This window comes from Stereum hirsutum, assembly GCF_000264905.1.
Source record: "Stereum hirsutum FP-91666 SS1 unplaced genomic scaffold STEHIscaffold_2, whole genome shotgun sequence".
NCBI lineage: Eukaryota > Fungi > Basidiomycota > Agaricomycetes > Russulales > Stereaceae > Stereum > Stereum hirsutum.
In genome coordinates, this window is record NW_006763132.1 from 3,471,058 (window position 1) to 3,489,385 (window position 18,328).

Genomic DNA, 18,328 nt, shown 5'->3' on the forward strand with positions numbered 1-18,328 from the left:
TTATGGAAACAAAGCATACGCCAACCCAGCCGCAACCCCTTTCCTAATCATGACGCCAACGCATTGACCCATCGACGCTGCACTGGTGAGAAGCACATCGACAGGGCAGACTCGCCAGTCCACCAAATCGCGAATCGCGAGAGATATCTCCGATTGCGCGTAATGTGCTGGCCTATGGTCTCCATCTAGACCACGTCGTATCACGCCGAACATACTCAAAATGTACTCTTCAGCCGGTTTTAGACCAGGAAAGGGCCATGAAACACGCAAATTCCTCGGTGACCGTGTTTTGAGTTGTACTGAGCATATTGCCTGGCCTGAGAATACGTGGCAGACAGTCGTTGCATGTGTTGTACACACAGGTACGGCACAGGTAGTGGCATGACCGAGACCAAGACCAACATTGACACGGTAGCACGCATGAACGCAAACCAGGGTAGAGCAGGATCAAGGTACGGCAGCGAGGCACAGAGCAGTGGTATGTTCGCTGCATTGTACAGAGGGGGTTTGGATGGCCGGATGAAGATGAGCTGGCAAATAGACAAGGTGAGAAATGTCACAGGTGATTGAGGAAGAACTATGGGAAAACCGCAGGGAGCGTGCCGCCTGCTCCGGGGAACAGCAGCTGATCTAGATGAGCTTTGAGAAACATCGCGGTCAACCCTCCGGAACTCGAACTTGGACTGAGTATGAGGACAGATGAGGACGCGACATTGTGCTGGTAAGGCTCTGGCTTGATGCGAAGGGGCAAGAAGGCGCTTCACATTACCGCTAACGCAACGAGCATAGGTTTGACAAGAATTTGATGAACGCAGACCAGGACGTTGAGTATTGAGCGCAGATGTGCAGAGTGATCGCACGGTCATGATCACCTACTTAGTCGACAGAGATGATGGATGAAGGAGTGTCAGATCACATTGACACTGAATCTTGCGCTGGCGTTATGGAACGTGAGCAGAATTTCAGAACATCGTTCCAATACCAGAGCAAGTATGTGATGACTGCGTGAGAGATAGTTCAACATGGTTGACCGACAACAGCGAGATGAAAATTGGCCATGGCTGTGTTCCGCGATCTGGTCGGTCCAGGTGGAGGCGGATTTAAGGATGAACTCGCCAAGGGGATAGATATGCTCAAAATACCGAAGATGCGGGTGATGTCCAGAGAAAATCACCTAGGTCACCCAGAGACGGCCAAAAGAAAGTCGTCGTGCGAGCTTGCTTGCAACGAGCGGAAGGAGACATCGGAGATGTGCGGACAGAGCAATATTGAGGTAATCTTATCATTCTCAAAAAGATAAGATCAAGATCTAACACAAGATATGGAACGAAACGCAGAGCGGCTGCACAGCAGACCGAATAATGGTAGAGGTAGGAAGAGATGGACGACGATCGGTGCAATGAACCGGATGGAAGAGGATCATGAAAGCGCGTGACGTAGGGATACAGATACAAAGTGAGTTAGTTATACAGATAGGTCGTGAAGTATGCTAGGATTGTCCAACCGAAGGACCCTGATCACGACAAATGAAAGCGAAGGACGAAGATAAGAGGAAGACCGGAATTGGCTTGGTCATGTCCAGAACGAACAAACGGGGACGGGTTGAAGAAGATGCAATGCGACGAAAACGAGGATAGCGTGGATTATAGGTGGGGAATGCGGTTGGAGGGGTATTGGGATGGACTAGAAGGTCTCTATTCTCAGGTCATGACACAGTAGCGAGTGCACCCAGTTATGCGTAGAATGTGCTGAAAAATATAGGTGCTGATCGTCAACAACGTGAATTGTGATAGGAGAAAAGAGGAGAAAGTACTCACCCCATGGGAGTCGTGCATATCGGCTTGAAGTCTGGTCGGCCGGAGTCAACAAAGTGCTCGAGCACGTCTTCCCAGTCATCACGGATGTCCCAAGCGATCGATGCCGGAGGATCTACTTCGACGGGCATGACCTGGTTGATGCCGTCGCACTGAATGAGAACGACGCAGCAGCCAATGCCACCATTTCGTCTGCAGCGATCTTCACGGCGTTGGATGTCAGCGGCGACAAGGGGGTCCTGGCTCGTGACAAAGGTTCTGGGTACGATATGCGTCCCGCTGACAGCGAACCTATACAAAGAGCGCAGGGTCAGTTCTGAGTATCGAAACAGCATGTCGAGTCCATCATTGAAACATACTGTCGGTGAGAGTCTCCTGTCGGTCGATAGGTGAGCTCTATGAGGAGCGCGTTTTGCCGGATGTTTGAAGGTAGGCGCTTGAGCTGGAGCGCCTGGAAGCCACACCATTGGAGAAGGTTTTGGTGGAAAGAGGTGAACTTGCGGAGCATCTTAGAGAGGTTCTGATCGCCATAGTCGACAGATCTCGGCTGCTGCTTCATAGCAGCTACTTGTGCGACGGTATGTTTGCAGATGGCTTTGTGAGATGGCCAGTGGATCTTCTGGCATTCTTGTGACTGTGGCACGAGTATGAGCGTGGAGTTGAACCATCAGGGAGAAAGATAAGACGTACACAGTAGTTGGTGGTCATCTATACGAGATGTATGCAAACCGATCAGCGCAAAGTTTGTTGATGCGAAGAAACATTGTGAAACGTACGCAGCCACCGCAAAGACGAAACTGCTTGATGGCGGGTTGCTCGATGGCGCCACATTGATCGCACATCCGAGTAGCCCTTTGTCTAACCACGTGAGGAGGGGGTGTGTAGTAGTTTGCGGCAGCGGGAGAAGCGTAGTAAGTCATGGCGGTAGAGTTTGGTGTTGTCGGAAGTATCGACAGGAGGAGATCTCAGTCTTGGGATATTGTGTTGAGCACTGGCCATTGTTCGACGTTTATATAGATGAAAGCTGGAGTGCAACACCTATCTTTGGAGAACCCGTTGGATCTTCGGTGCGTTTGCACGAAGATGTGATCTCGTTGGAAGACAAAAGTGTCGGCCCATCGCTGTCTCAGGCTTGTCGGGCGAACGCGTGTTACCACCCGTTCTTTTTGTCTTGTCCGTCGTCAACCTGAAAATATTGGGAAGAGTGGAGATTCCACGAATATGCCAGACAATAAAGCAAGAAAGAGAGTTCCCGACGCGTGAGCGGTGCAAACACAAAAAGGAGTGAGGCCAGGACGACTTCCTTTCCGGATTAGGCAAATATGAAGAAGTAAGCGCCTGTTTAATTCTCTCCCAACCACTCGGCGCAGCGTTGACTGGATGAGCTTGACGGTAGCCTCTATCAACTTGAGACAATACTCGGTCTTGATCGCCTTTGTCTATGGCTGCCCTTCCATTCTGTAGGCTCCTCAAAATGTATCTGAGCGCGCAATATCTCCCGGGACGACTTACTCCATCAGTGCGGCGAGGAATCTGCTCGAGCAACCATTGCCAATCCTGGGACAGGCGGCGTCCATGTGATGCTTACGAACGTCGAAGTCAATTATAACGGTGCAAGCTTGATGAAAGCAAGATGTCGTCAAAGGGAGAATGGTAACGAAAGACCTTTGTCTCGCCGACTCATTTTCGGTGGTCTTCTCTTCTCACATTGGGTCCGCTCTTCCGTCCATGGAAAAAATCGTGTACATATGACCCATATGGTTGGTTTTGCTCCAGATGCATACGTATACAAGGACTAGACTCCACGCATGCAGCTTCTGTGGCCCCTGACCGCGACGTTTCTGATCGCCCTGGGTCCTTGCTTTGTTTGAGTGGAACGGCGTAGGTTCAAGGTCGGAGAAGAAAGCAACGTCAGAAGCTTGAACCCGAAGAAGAACGTGAAGATTGTGTGGTTGAAGCTTCTCGATATTATCCAACGCGGTACGAAGGCGGCTTTGTTGTAGCTGCCTCACGCCCTAGATGACGTTGAATTACTCGTAGCATCGTCCTCGTTCCCGCTAGCTTCTAGATGCAGGATCGGCGAGACAAGCTGAGCCCAGAGCATACCAATCATCCTTTTCACAAGTCGTACCCCGCTTTGCTGAGCGCTCATTAGCCATGTTTGGACGGCGGCCTACGACAATTAGCACATAAATTGGAATAGAGGGTCATCAAAGGAGGCAGAATCACTACATCTCAACAAGTAGTTGAGCCTAAAAGTCTTACGTCTTGGCTGTTGCGGGGGGATTGGGTGAGAATCGAGCCAGTCTGAGACAATCTGTGGTCGGACCAAAGTCATCATGTTCGTGTCTCGACACGAGGCGTTTCGGAGCTTGGAAACGCCACAGTGCCACACCTAAACTCCAACGAAGAGCGAGAGCCGCACCAGCCTAGTACCGATACAGTAGATGATTAAACAGGACTATACACCACGAAACTGAACAGTCACGACGCGCAGCCAGCAATGAGAGCGATGAGATGGGCGATGGTCAAATGTGGTGGAGGCTCCTTTCTTGATGTCAGCAAGGCTCCCGAGGATATGAGGCGTTTCGATATACAAGGGACTTGACTGGATGTGCAGAAGAATCTCGCGGGACGCAGTGAAGAGAAGCATTTGGGCCCTACGCTCGCCCTTATGGAGTATAGCCAGGAATGTTGAAGGCGGTAAAGGAGAAGCACATACTTGCAACACGCCAGCGCTCCAGTTCTACGAGTTGTTTGGTTCTGTTTTCCACAAGGGGACAGCGTGAGCGCCACCGTGCGCCACTCGACTTGGACTTGAACCTGGACTTCTGCCGTCTCCCCTGCCTCGAGCTCCTCCTCTCTAGCGGCGAATAACGCTTATATGTGGCTAGTACTGTGTTTAATGATAGCTGTCTTAATCTCTTGGCCATATATTGTGCCGGCGTGTGGGGCCGCTAATGTCGACGCGTCTCTTGCACCAGCGACTGCGAATCGGATGTGTCGTACCCCTGGTTCTAGAGGAGAAGACGCGGAGGACTTGAATATAATGAGATGTTGCGCATCGAGCATAACGCCTCTTCAAGAAGTGTCTTTCGCTGGTTCCAAGCTACTTGCGCGGAACATACTGGTCTTCCGACGTCCCGCCTGTTCTATAACGTCTATATTGCACTGGCCTGAGCCTGCCATGATCTATCAGGACTGGCTTCCGCTCGAAGAATTTGCCCCCAAGGCAAGATAAACATATATGGTTCGTTGAGTCCATGTTATTTCCGAACCTTCCTCCATCTTAATCGTCGTTCCACGGGCCGCATCTAAGGGCGGGAGGTTTGGATTCTAGACTATCGTTCGATTCAGTGGACAGTTACACAGGCGCACACGCTCCTGAGGATACCTTGCATCCATAAAAAGATCGTATACCTGTGTGGATCACTGAGAGACGTCTTCCAACACCGCGCCTTGGTCGTGAAAGGAGTGGCGTCGGCGAGCGCGCCCTGCGTATGCCCGGAGACAGGTAAGCTGTTCCTCGGTTCGATTGCGTTTCAGTTGATGAAACCTTGAACCAGAGTCGCTCTAACCTTTTGAGTCTCAGGGCACGTCCTTGAATACCTCATACACGCATAGTTTAGACTGCCTCGCTGTGTGGCGCCGTACCCAAAACTTGTCTCAAATACACGATCTCGGATATGTGCCTCGACAACATACCTAGGAGCGTCTTATATCAGGGATCCGCTGCATTCGCTGCTTCTTCGTTTCCGTTGTTCTCCCGTTGAGCATGCCCGAGGATGGAAATTGATCAAGTATACTGCACATTTACTCACCCCTTCAGCAACGAATAGACCGGGAGTGATACTTGTGAAGGGTGAGGCATCTTTCCCTGTCGTGGGACCTTCTGTATACATCAAATATTACCTTCACTTAGAGAAGTGTGTATCTGCTTCCTGGAAAGAGGTCACGGTCGTTTGCAGTAGTCGATGAGATTGTGACTTCGGCCGTGGCTTTCATCCTTCCTTCCATGCCTGCTGCGTCGCTCATTCATAAGCATGTTGATGCAGTACCGCACCACTCACGGTCTTACTAACTCTCTTCCCATGCCTACCGTAGGCCTCCTAACTTCAAGCCAGCTTGCGCTCAGAGTCAACGAGGCACTGGCACGATGTTGAACCTCGGTGTGGCGTCATGATCTAGAGCCGTCGGGACCGAGTCGAGTGGCGTCAGGAGGGTAGCTTAATCAGCTGTTATCTGATTAACGTCCGTCGGCCTCCATCTCGCAGTCCATTTTCGATTTTCGATCTTCGTCAATAAAAGTCATCATCCAACTTGCAGTTGAACTGTAGGTATCCCTGTAGCCTCGTCGACCCTTCACTATCCTGAACCCATCACACTCGTCATGGACCCACTTATTTCTCAGCATTTCCTTTCGCTTCCTCGTCCGGATGTCTTACAGCCCTCTCAAGCGGGTGTGGTCGATACCACTACTCTTGCCGCGCACGATTTCGACGTCGATACCCGAACAGGATTTATGCCCCCTGAAGCCCCGCTTCAGCGCTTGCCGGAGCAATGGCAGTCATGGGAGGTCTTACTCGACTCGGCGCAGGCGCAAAGACTGAAACTGGGGCGGGATGAAACAACGACGTACGAAGATATGGTTAAATCGGAGTCATGGCGTATCCGTGTCCGACAGGTACGTCTTAGTTGGATTCGGACCTACGCTTAAGCTTATATCAAGCGCTGCGTAGCTTTCGGAGTTATCTACCTCGGACCTGAACAGCTCAGAACAACTCCTTCGAAGAGCACATCATGTCCTCGCATGGATCATGCATTTCTACATCCATACCTTATCCCCCGACTCCGACGTTCGCATCCCTTCCTCCATCACCATCCCCCTCCTTACGATATGCGCACAACTTCAACTCCCACCCGTTCTTACCTACTCCGACGACGTCCTCTACAACTGGGCGCTTAAGGAGCATACGCCACCCGGAACTTTGCCCAATCTAGATAACATTCGGTGCCTCACTCTTTTCACCGGAACGAAGGACGAGGAGGAGTTTTACCTCTCCAGCGCGCGCATCGAGCTTCGTGGCGTCGAAGCTCTCGACCTCATGCGAGCTACCATGGACGAACTCTTCGTGGGCGACAGTATCGCCCTCCGTCGTATCGTACGCTACCTTCGCTCGCTAGCAACGGTGATCGACGACCTCTCCAGAGTCCTCCTTACTGTCCGCGATGGGTGCTCGCCCGACGTCTTCTACCGCGACATCCGGCCTTGGTTCGCGGGCCACGACTCCGGGAAACAAAAGTGGCACTTCGAAGGCCTGGAGGATCACCCAGAGCTCACGTATCCCACCGAGCTCTCTGGACCCAGCGCAGGCCAGAGCTCCCTCGTCCATGCTATCGATATTTTCCTAGGCGTCGATGAGTACTCGCATTCCGACTCCCTCACGGGTCATTACGGGTCGAAGCCCTCGGTGGCGGCGTCTGGGTCGGAGCAGAAGAAGCTTGCGTTCCTGGAGAGAATGCAGCTGTACATGCCCCGCCACCATCGTAATTTCCTTCGTCATCTGTCCTCTGACCCTCGCCCGCTCCGGGAGGCAGTAGAGCGCAGCAGTGGGCGCGTTGGACAGGAGCTCCGCGAGGCTTATAACGCTACCGTCCGGTCGATGAAGGCGTTTCGGGACGCTCACATGAAAATCGTGGCTTTGTATATCATCGGACCTTCGAGGAGGTTCAACGTTCCTGGACAAGACACGAAGACTACGCCCCCAGCAACCACTATTGAGGATGATGGGACGGCAGTGCTCAAGGGCACGGGTGGAACTGACTTGGTCAGGTTCTTGAAAGGCGTGCGGGATAGGACGGCTGGTGCAATTATTGAGAAGCGACCCGGCTCGAGCTCGAGCTCGTCATCTTCCACCTAAATCGCTCATGACATCATATGGATGCTTTGGACTTGTAGAATTATTCTTATCTGCCTTACATTATCGACACTGCTACGCATCCATCCTATCCGTTTCGTGGGTAGCATCAGAACATCACTGCTGTATTTCACTCGCCTTCTTTAGGCTTTGCACCCTGTGTGCAGTACAGTTGAAATAGTAGATCTATATCGCTCGACCCTTTCGTCGGCCCTACGTCCGAGCTCGAGTCAATCATCCTCAGGCTCGACAGGGCTTTATCGTGCGTATAAATATGGGTGCGTTTTCGTGCTCCTCTTATCTCTTTCTGCCATCTATTGTCATCATGTCTTCCGGTTACGTTGCTGAAGTCGCGCAAAAGGGTTTTGGAGAGGGGACAAACGAGTTGTACGACAAGTAAGCCCAGTGTTGGTCCTCGCCGCTTCTTGTACTTACTGTAACATGACTTGTCTTGTTGTCGCCTTGCTCTGGTAGAGCTCGTCCAAGCTACTCACATCAAGTGATCTCTTACATCCGAGAGTGCATCACCAATCCCGAACCATTCACTATTGTCGAGTGCGTTCGCCCTTTGATTGTCCTCAAATATCTCCATCGACTTGCTAACCATCCACTTCTCGTCCTCGCCACACTGCGCCACATCATGTTCTGTATTAACTTCATAACAGAATCGGTTCCGGGACAGGCCTATTCACCCGATCCCTTCTCTCTCATGGAGCCTTTTCTTCCTCCGTCAAAGAATTGAAAGCAGTCGAGCCCAGCGCGGGCATGCGCAACTTCTTCGTGAAGTCGACCGTCGAGACGGATCCTGGGAAGCGAGTGAGTGTGCAGGAGGGAACTTTCGATAATACGGGGATTGAGGATGGGGCTGCGGATTTGATAGTCATGGCTCAGGTATGTTATTTATATCGTCAATATCTATTTCTGCGCTCGGCGCTGGGGATAGGTTGGGACCAGAGCAGACGAACTGTGGAAGGGAATGAGTGGTGTTGAGGATGAGAGTCCCGCTGATCAAGCTAATTCGGTCAGGCTTTCCATTGGTGCGCGAATGCTATACATGAAGCCACGGCAAAGGAGTTCGCTAGGATATTAAAGCCGGGTGGGATAGTGGTTATGGTCTGGAACAGAGAGGACTCGTACGTCGACAGACCTTATACCTTCGTATATTATGCCTGCTAATCCCTCCGCCTCTTTCTACCGTTGCATGGATCCAGAGACACCGCCGCTTGGGTCGCCCAAATCCGTGATCTCGTAGATAGCCACGCCACTCAAGACCAAATGACATCGCGCTCTGGCAACTGGAAAACCTTCTTCACCACGCCGACGTACTCCCAACTCTTCGAATCCCCCATCGACAAGGAAGGATGGCCATTCAGCCTTCCTGCGACGGTAGGACTTGCGATTGAGCGAGCGATGAGCAAGAGTCCGTTAGCTGTACAGAGTGACGAGGGTAAGAAGAAGGCGGAAGACATCTTAAAGGAGATTCTGAAGAGAGGGGATGGCCTGAAGTGGAGCGACGAGGAGATGGGGGTGTTTGAGTATCCGTACAGAACTGAAGTTGTAGTTCTGAGGCAGAAAGAGCGTACATCGTAACGGGAGTATACAAGAAAGGCTTGAGGTTTTCTTTCGGGAGGACAGAACTCGCATGGGGGTCGCATTGCCGTGAAACAGTGCAGATTCGAGCTCATCACCATGCGACTTTGCTCTGCACAGCTAATATTCAATTCAACCATTGTTGTGGGGGTGGCTATTTATGAATCTACCCCAGGTATTCATGGGACAGATGTGTCATTCAGGGCCTGATATTTTGAAGACCCGTCGGATGTTTCGATCCATCGGAGCTCCATGAAATCTCGATCGGGAACATCGTATTTATACTGACAAGGCGCGGGTGCATTTTCTTTCGCTGCGTCTGCCTCCCCTCATACATCACACCGCAAGTATGTCTTCGGGATACATTGCAGACATCGCTAAAACCGGATTTGGAGAAGGTACGAATGAGCTATATGATAGGTGCGTTACTTCTCGCATAGTGTTTTTTCTTGATCAAGTATTTTGGTGCCACATCGTACCCACAGCTGATGTCATCCTCATCAGAGCACGTCCAAGCTATCAACCCTCAGTGATTGCACACATTCGCGAATGCATCACGAACCCCGAACCTCTTACTATTGTCGAGTGAGATGCACATTCACTGTGTCCTTCTCCCACAGTTCATTGGATCTGTTCTTACACCAGTTCTTACGCCACACTACTCTAGAATCGGCTCCGGTACAGGCATCTTCACTCGCGCTCTTCTGTCCCACCCCGGGTTTTCCAACTCTGTAAAGGAGCTGAAGGCCGTTGAACCCAGCGACGGCATGCGTAACTTTTTCCTCAAGTCGACGGTCGAGACGGATCCCGAAAACAGGGTAAACGTGAGGGATGGGACATTCGATAAGACCGGCATCGAGGACGGGGTTGCAGACATGATCGTTATGGCTCAGGTAAGTCTGTTTCTACACTGTTGACACTAATCAGTGCAACTCTCTAGAGTTCAGAGTTGAGCTCTGCGAAGCTAGTCGGAAGGCGTTGGGTAATCATGTATAGCTCACGAATGACCCTTCTCCAGGCTTTTCACTGGTGTGCAGAATCTATCCATGAAGCGACAGCCAAAGAATTTTCCAGGATCTTGAAGCCAGGCGGGATAATCGTCATGATATGGAACACAGAGGATACGTACGTCAGAAACTTTGTTATTTTCCGCTCAGTCACTCAGATGCGGTCCATAGTGACACCGCAGCTTGGCTCTCCCAGGTCAAGACCCTAGTCGATAGCTATGCTACTCCAGATCAAATGGTTTTCCGCTCAAGCCTCAACAAAAACTTCTTCTTTACTCCGACCTACACTCAACTCTTCGAAGCTCCTACGCATACAGAATTGCCATTTGTCCTTCCAGGAACCATCGATATTGCAGTCCAGAGGTCGTTGAGCAAGAGTCCTTTGGCTTCGCAGAACGACGGAGAGAGGAAGAAGGCGGAGGAGGTTCTGATGGGGATTGTACGGAACGGAGAGGGGATGGTGTGGATTGACGAAGAGAAGGGAGTGTTTGAGTACCCTTACAAAACACTGTCAGTGATCGTGAAGCAGAAGGACGCTGAGCTTGGATCGTGATAGAGCTCTTTGCGGCGAATGAGGCTTCATAGATTATGCCAGTTTCAGTAGGTTGGTCCTCCATTGTATCGAGACGGGCACCCTTCTGGACCATGAAGCTGACCGTGGCTTGTAGGACTATTTTTGTCAACTCGTTTGGGCAGAATGAACTAAATATACACCTTCAGCTGGGGAAACGGACTCATGATAAAACGGGACGCCATATTTTCGTATACGCTGAAGGCATTCTGATCCCAGGGTTGTATATAAAAGGACGCACTGCGTTTCCGAGTCTGCACTGTTCTTTCCCGTCAGTCCATTATGTCTTCCGGATATATAGCTAAAGTCGCGAAGAAAGGCTTCGGCGAGGGCACCAATGAGCTCTACGACAAGTTCGTCACCCCACACCCTTCGACGTCGTCGTGCTTGAAATAACTTTGTCCTCTAGAGCTCGTCCAAGCTATCAAGCCCCTGTAATCTCCTATATTCGCGACTGCATCAGGACGGCTGATCCATTCAGCATCGTCGAGTCAGCTCTCCGTTTCTTCGTTCGTCTTGCGAGCTAGCCGATACTCATACCACACGGTAACAGAATCGGGTCGGGCACGGGCATCTTCACTCGTGCCATGCTCTCACACCCGTCGTTCGCCAACTCCGTCAAGGAGGTTAAAGCGGTTGAGCCTAGTGAAGGCATGCGGGACTTTTTCATCAAATCTACCGTTGAAACGGACCTAAAAACCAGGGTAAGTGTAAGAGAGGGCACGTTCGATAACACCGGCGTCGAGGGTGGAGTTGCGGACATGATTGTCATGGCACAGGTAGGTGTTGACTTGCCCCTGGTCTCGATGCGCGATTAGTGATCCGCACATATTAAGAGTCTTGGATGCGTATGATACTGATATGTTCACGAACAGGCGTTCCATTGGTGTGCTGATGGTATTCACGAGGCGACGGCTCAAGAATTTGCAAGAATTCTGAAGCCGGGAGGTATATGTGTAATGCTCTGGAATCGAGTGGATAGGTGCGTCAGCTTGTCCTTCTTACCCGCAAATGACACGATCCCACAGGAACACATAAATACTAATGTCAGCAACCTCACCTTGTTTTAACTACGCACAGTATCTGCCCTGCCTGGCTCTCCCAAGTTAACGAGGTAGTCGAAACCTATAAGACGCCCGACCAGATGTCATCCCGCACCGAGCAATGGAGGAACTTCTTCAATACACCAATCTACTCACAATTGTTTGAATCGCCGACCATAAAAGAAGAGTGGCCTAGCGTTCTGCCTGTAACAAAGGAAGTCGTTATCCAACGGACGATGAGCGCGAGTATGTTGGCCGTACAGACCGACCAGACGAAAAGGCAGGTCAAGGCGAAATTGGATGAGATACTGGAGAGGGGAGAGGAGACGAAGTGGATCGACGAGGGGAACGGGGTCTTCGAGAGTCCATATAAGACACTGGTGGCTGTTGCTAGGAAGAAAGGGGTTGAGTCGTTGTAAGTACCAATTGGTCGGACAGTAGATGTCGTTACCACATATGAACTTGCGTAACGCTACATTCACCTAGAATGAGAATGTGTATCTTCGTCAAGGAAGACCTCATTCCGAGCAGGCGCATACGCCGTGTTCATTGGGGCATATTCGTCGCATTTTAAAACGTCGTTGGAGCTTGATTAGTGGAGGCTCGAATATAACGACAGGGTCGCTACAGATATGCCCTGTAATTCTCATTCGCTTTAGCCAGCAACATCTTCTGCGCCTCAACCCAGTCGGCATCCGGCCCATCTTCCCATTGCCACCGCCACAATTTGAGCACTTCGTCTCCCCACCTTTTCGTCCACTCCGACTTTGTCACTACCGTCCCGTCGCCGTTGAAAACAGCTAAATTGGTGCTCTTTCCGGAGGCATTAGAGGCCGTGCTCGGGCCATCTATATCTATTCCCTCGAATTCGTATAATTGACCAACTTTGCGGGTGGCGTTGACGACGCCATTAGCAAAGGGCCTTCGGATGGAGTCGTAAATCTCGAGGGCTTCAAATATTCGCGAGTGAGTGACTTGAGGCTGTGTTAGCAGGCGCCCGAGAATATAGGCATCCTGTTTGCGCCGTATGAGTACAGGCCACTGTGGTGGAACCAGCATGTAAGCCGGGGCATACCTCCATCGCTTGCCCTGCTCCTGCACCGAAGTGGGTTTCCATGGCATGAGCCTTGAGAACATGATTAGAGATCGGAGGAACTCGAAGTGAGGGGTGGAGGTTTACACTGTCACCTAGAATTGCGACGGGCCCATGCGTATACCGGGGCATTCTCCCGTGAATGTGTATCGCCCATTTTGAAGCTGAATCAACGCTCTATACGTCCGACAGATGGTCAGGAAAGTCCTTCACGCAACACGATAATGGATTCATACATCTAATAGTGCCTGTACCTCTGGCTCCCATCCCGAGTATGCCTCTTTCATTTCCTCGACAGTGGCCTCTTGCACCCATTTTCCTGGGTATATCAGATGTTTCTCTGCGCCTTGGGGGATGGTAACAAAGGCAACAACGTTGATGAGTTGCCCGCGGGAAATTGGATAAACTGCAAGATGCTGGAAACGGCATCGTTGATGTGCGTCAGTGGATGGAGGAGCGGTATACAAGGAGGAAAAAGAGACAAGACCTTTCCTATGCCACAGTACTGATAAATGAGGACGGTAAGCATCCTTTGCAGAACCATCGAGATTATAAACCTGGACCCACAAATGTCAATTCTTTGGACGCTCTGTGATCCTTCCAAATCTCCTCCAACCTCTCCCGCCTGATTAAGCTCCTATACGCGACGGTACCGCTCCACCTAGCCACCGTCCTCGCTCTCAACTCTCCTTCGGCATCGGACATGTTGAGCGGAGAATACATGGTCTGACACACGGCTGACCTGATGCCGTCTGCTCCGATGAGTACGTCGGCATATGCAGTCCTTCCGTCGGCGAAGTGAAGTGTCAGGGGAGGAGTGGCTTCACCTGTACCAGTAGCTGGATGGGTCGACGAGTACGTGTAGGACGTGAGTCGCGACGAGGTGTGTACTTGGCATAGAGAAGAGTCTGGAAGAGCAGACTTCAAAGCCTCGAGAAGGGTGGAGCGGTGGATAAGGATGGTCCGCACTGTGAGAATGAAAATTGAATAGGTGAGTTGGTCCGCGAGAAATCTCTGCCAAATATTATTCTAGGCAGTATTTCGGGATGTGGGAGGCGGTACCCACCTGGTGTGAAGAAAGTGAAGAACGTATATCCGTCAGCCTCGTCGCTCTTCCTGAAGGTGAAGTGCGGGGCTGCTCAAACGTCGCGAAGGACTATCAGCAAGAGACAATACCGTCCAGAATTTAAGACGAATACACACCCTCCTCTTCCGATCTGCCCTCGTCCGCCTCCATCCCGAGCTCGCCCTTGAGCATATCCATGACACCTAGTCTCCTCAATAGCGTATGCGTTCTGGGCCATACACTGATACCAGCACCAACAGTCGCCAGCGTCGACTGAGCTTCGTATATGTCGACAGCAATAGGGCATGTAGGATTATTGTACCGCGCGAGAGTAACAGCGAGGGCGAGACCACCAGGTCCGCCTCCACTATCGACGAAGCAATATCACATTATGAGTATAGACTGTAAGTGAAACAATGAGAATTGCGTACCATATAGCGACGCGAAATTTGGCCCTGGATGGAAAGTCCGAGCTCTCTTGTTCGTTGGTTTCACTCATAGCAGTCTACGGTATCGAAGGAGGGTATGATACTCGCGTCTACGGTACCTCAGACTCGTGAGTATATGTAGAACGGAATAGTGAACGAGACTGATTTTGGAGGATCGACGCAGATCTATGTATAGACAGGTGAAGGGCCGCAGTGGGAGTCTTCAGTAGACCTTGCGTCATCAATGCAATCTCTGGATCCTGCGGGAAGCCGATGGAGTTTTGTTGTTGCATCAGCCTAAACAATCATCTGAGAACAGAACGAAAAAAAGATGGAAGCGGAGGGAGACTGAAGGAAACTCTCGGCCACTCTTTTTGAGTCAAGAATGATCATTAGTGCGTTACAGCTCTGGTTACGGACAAGGACGACTAGACATCATTTCACCTCTCCTGAGGAGCCCAGCGATGCGGAAACTGGATCCGCTTCGTCTGCCTACCCTCACTATCCTGAGCATCAAGTATCCTGAAGCCGCATATCGCTCGATGGGCCGCCCAATCACTGCAAAAAAAGGTCAGACCATGTTCTCAGAGCCAATTGGGAGCGCAAGCGAGAGAATGTACTCACACTTTCTGACATGCCCTACTGCAGTATAGTACTTCCCTGCAGCCCTTGCAGCACTTACTGCCTTTGCGCCTGCACCCGTACTTCCTCGTACTACAGGACCCGTAGAAAGCGACCTGATTCTCAAGCCGTTCGAAGAACCACCAATGATTATCGGGGGTCGCTCTATCTTCCAAGGTGTCCACCAGGATTTCGACATCTGCAGAGGGATCATCTCGATCACCGAAGGCGCTCTCGAGTAGGCGGAGCATGAGTCGAGCTCGGGGCAGCTCCATGTGCAGTACTGAAAGTAGGGACGTGCTATGCCTCGTAATAGTGTTCAGGGTGGAGAAGAAATAGGTGAGCTTGACTATTTGGATGTGCCACAGCCGGTCTACGTCAGTTTAGGGCCATTATATGTAAGACAATCGGACATACAAGCCATTTTCGACGTAGGCACAGAAGTGTACGCGATCAGACCTAGTTCTAGTGCGTCGAACAAGCCCTGACGTGCCCAGAGCCTGACCAAGCGAGCAGACCTTTCGGGATAATGGTCCAGACTATAACTCAAGAAGCTACTGAGGGTGGTCATAGTACGAGAAAGGACGTTGGAGGATTCTAAATCCCAGCGGCCGGGTCCGTCAAGTGTGGCCTCCTGTATCGCAGACTCGAATACGCTGGTCCAGAGATCGTAGTGCCATAAGCATGCATCCACGAAATCGCCAAAGTACATCTCGTCACCCATATACGGTTCACCGCCACCATCCTTGAAGAAGATTGCGTTTCCGTGCGCGTCGCCATGAACACGCTCGAGGAAACGTATAGCCTCAGCAGTGCTCTCGAAGTCTCTCTGAATGATACGGAGATGCGAGGCAAACTTCGAATAGAAGGCGACAGAGGATCCTCCGGTGGCCTGGAGAATACTGCTGAATTGTTTTGTCAGGCAATCCGGGCCCATTAATCGGCGGAATTCGTCGAAAAGATTCGCGAGAGCGCCGAAGTCGGCAGTGTACGTGGCGTGTAACCAGGCGCGTACACCGAGAGCAATAGAAAGGTCCAATGGCTGACAGAAACCCTAATATAACGAGGAGATCGAGGTCTAGTCTATTCAACATGGCACAGAGACATTAGATGGTGTGACATACTGATGCCATCATAGGGTCCAGTTGCAATACTGTCTTCAGAAGACTGATAATGAGCACTCTCTCATGCACATGAACATCATGGGCATGAAGTGTCATTTGTGGCTCGGTCCAAAGCTAGACATTGAAGATAAAGAGGGTCAAGGCAATGCAGTCGGCGAGGATGACGTACGCGTGTTATCATGCTCCTCCAATATTTCCTGACAATGCCCAAGATCACTTGGTCAGTAGCCTCCGGCAGTCCACTCGAGTGCATCAATGTTGAAGCAATCATGGATAACGGTTGATAGTACGTTGCATGCATCGTCTCCATCTGGCTACAACAATCAGGGTAGCATTCTCGACGTCATGCATAGACGACTCACGAACTCGGGCGTCTTCATATGAGCGGGCCGATTCGGTGGGTAATCATACGCTTTACAGATACCAGCGACGCACTGACACAATCGATCGACGACGCCTGCGCGAACAAGCTGATTCCAGGTAGAACTGGGGCCTCCCCTGATGATGCCGTCTACAGCACGCAGCGCTGGTGTCATGTCCTGCGTATTGCGAAATGAGGCGGCTGCCATGGGATGAAGAGATCTATGAGAGGCTTACCTCAATGCCATCTCCCCACCGAGTCCGCGCTCGTGAGTCTGGCTGTAGGTCGAAGATGGCGACCACGCGTTTCGGACTGGAACCGACAAGCCGTTTCCATTTCTCGTCTAAGTGGGACGAGTAAAGAAGAAGCTCGAATGGCTCCGTAGTCGATGGTGAGACATATCCTGAATGCATTTCCCAAGTTGACAGAAAGAGACGACGTTGTTTTCTTCAAGTATGATTGATTACCTTGCTTAGCAAGGTCTTTCCAACCCCCGTAATTGTGGCGCGTGTTGAGGAGCAAATAAGGCCAAACAGCGTGGCGAATGTGGCGCCCATGTTACAGTCAATTACCCCGTGGTGGGCCAGTACCCCGTAATGGGTCACCTACTGTTTACGGCGAGGGCTGGCATTGAAAGGCCAAGAATGTTATGATATCATGCTCCAAAGCTTCGAATGGGAGCACAACCCCACCATATGAGGGCTTCGAGCGCCCGCATTTGGAAGGTGACCCATTACGAGGTACAGTCGATACGCTCATACGGCATACGATCGGGGCGGGCCGGCGTCTATTCCTTATTAGGATATATTCCCTATGAGAGATCATCAGTACGAGATAAGATATGACCTAATTGAGAATATATGATGGGCCACCGGGCCACAATGAATCAACCAGTCTGCATATTGACAAGCATGGCCTACAATATTACAAGGGCTCAAAATATCTGAACAGATGACTGTAGCTCTATCTCCTGAAGCTCGTCATGAAAAGCCCTAAGCATCTTTGCGAGGTCCAAAGCAAGAGTACCTTCTGCCTCTTGCATGCACACCCTCTCCAACTGCCTACACATTCCCATCACCTCAACCCGACTGTGAAAATCACGTAGTGCGTCATCCTCAACGTCCTCAGTTTCAACAATAGCTCCACTCTCCACCGCCATCTCATACTGAACCGCTGCAACAATCTCCTTTTCTCCACCCGGGAACTCCTGCGTGTCAGCATTCTCCCGCTCAGCCGGTGGATCGAGTAGGTCTTCGAGGGTGGGAATGTCATGGTCGAAGATGCGATGACGATCATGGAGAGTTTGAACAGTGGCCATCAGCTCTGACTCAAGCTGCAAAAGCTGGGGAAGAGCAGTTGATGCTGTAGGCTGAGGGATGGCAGATGGGGATAGAGTCGTAGAAGGAATGCTGAAAGGGATAGCTGCAAGGGCTTCGACAGCTTCGACAGCTTTGGTGTGATTGTTCTCGCAAAGGAAGACCGCGTTGAATGCAGGCTGCCAATGCGATGAGACATACCCATTGCCGAGAACATCTTGCAGAGCTTCTTCAGCCTCTGGAAGTGTTATCTTGCCAGAAGCAAGTTCGTGCACAGCATCCCAAGCATCTAACTCCAGCTTCTGAGCATCGTCCAGCTCAGAATCGGAATCAGAGTCGGTGCTGGCATGAGTGGCTGCGGTTCTATTGGATATTA

The 18,328-nt window shown here is 51.1% G+C and overlaps 6 protein-coding genes across 6 annotated transcripts; 4 read left to right on the forward strand and 2 right to left on the reverse strand.

Moving 5' to 3' along the window:
• Positions 1-1,813: 1,813 nt before the first annotated feature.
• On the reverse strand, positions 1,814-2,734 carry STEHIDRAFT_49706 (uncharacterized protein; the record flags this gene model as incomplete). Its single annotated transcript, XM_007299307.1, has 4 exons — positions 1,814-2,105; positions 2,174-2,448; positions 2,505-2,522; positions 2,591-2,734. The coding sequence occupies 4 exons, from the start codon at positions 2,732-2,734 to the stop codon at positions 1,814-1,816; spliced, it is 729 nt and encodes a 242-aa protein (XP_007299369.1).
• A 3,470-nt stretch (positions 2,735-6,204) lies between these two features.
• STEHIDRAFT_49151 (Indoleamine 2,3-dioxygenase) lies at positions 6,205-7,735 on the forward strand (the record flags this gene model as incomplete). Its single annotated transcript, XM_007299264.1, has 2 exons — positions 6,205-6,498; positions 6,554-7,735. 2 exons carry the CDS (start codon positions 6,205-6,207, stop codon positions 7,733-7,735), a joined length of 1,476 nt encoding a protein of 491 aa, XP_007299326.1.
• A 322-nt stretch (positions 7,736-8,057) lies between these two features.
• STEHIDRAFT_153242 (S-adenosyl-L-methionine-dependent methyltransferase) lies at positions 8,058-9,322 on the forward strand (the record flags this gene model as incomplete). The annotated part of the gene is made up of 5 exons (XM_007300230.1): positions 8,058-8,128; positions 8,207-8,287; positions 8,398-8,623; positions 8,759-8,865; positions 8,944-9,322. 5 exons carry the CDS (start codon positions 8,058-8,060, stop codon positions 9,320-9,322), a joined length of 864 nt encoding a protein of 287 aa, XP_007300292.1.
• Positions 9,323-9,652: 330 nt separating this feature from the next.
• On the forward strand, positions 9,653-11,078 carry STEHIDRAFT_165865 (S-adenosyl-L-methionine-dependent methyltransferase). The gene is made up of 6 exons (XM_007300231.1): positions 9,653-9,742; positions 9,827-9,907; positions 9,990-10,215; positions 10,341-10,447; positions 10,501-10,933; positions 10,998-11,078. The coding sequence occupies exons 1-5, from the start codon at positions 9,672-9,674 to the stop codon at positions 10,880-10,882; spliced, it is 867 nt and encodes a 288-aa protein (XP_007300293.1). The 5' UTR covers positions 9,653-9,671; the 3' UTR covers positions 10,883-10,933; positions 10,998-11,078.
• A 15-nt stretch (positions 11,079-11,093) lies between these two features.
• On the forward strand, positions 11,094-12,362 carry STEHIDRAFT_165866 (S-adenosyl-L-methionine-dependent methyltransferase; the record flags this gene model as incomplete). Its single annotated transcript, XM_007300232.1, has 5 exons — positions 11,094-11,253; positions 11,310-11,390; positions 11,454-11,679; positions 11,776-11,882; positions 11,981-12,362. Exons 1-5 carry the CDS (start codon positions 11,183-11,185, stop codon positions 12,360-12,362), a joined length of 867 nt encoding a protein of 288 aa, XP_007300294.1. The 5' UTR covers positions 11,094-11,182.
• Positions 12,363-12,567: 205 nt separating this feature from the next.
• On the reverse strand, positions 12,568-14,468 carry STEHIDRAFT_49914 (FAD/NAD-P-binding domain-containing protein; the record flags this gene model as incomplete). Its single annotated transcript, XM_007299321.1, has 7 exons — positions 12,568-12,984; positions 13,019-13,069; positions 13,124-13,213; positions 13,273-13,528; positions 13,623-14,004; positions 14,103-14,171; positions 14,240-14,468. Coding segments are annotated over 7 exons (1,494 nt in total), but the record flags the coding sequence as incomplete, so codon positions are not given.
• Between the last annotated feature and the right edge of the window lie 3,860 nt (positions 14,469-18,328).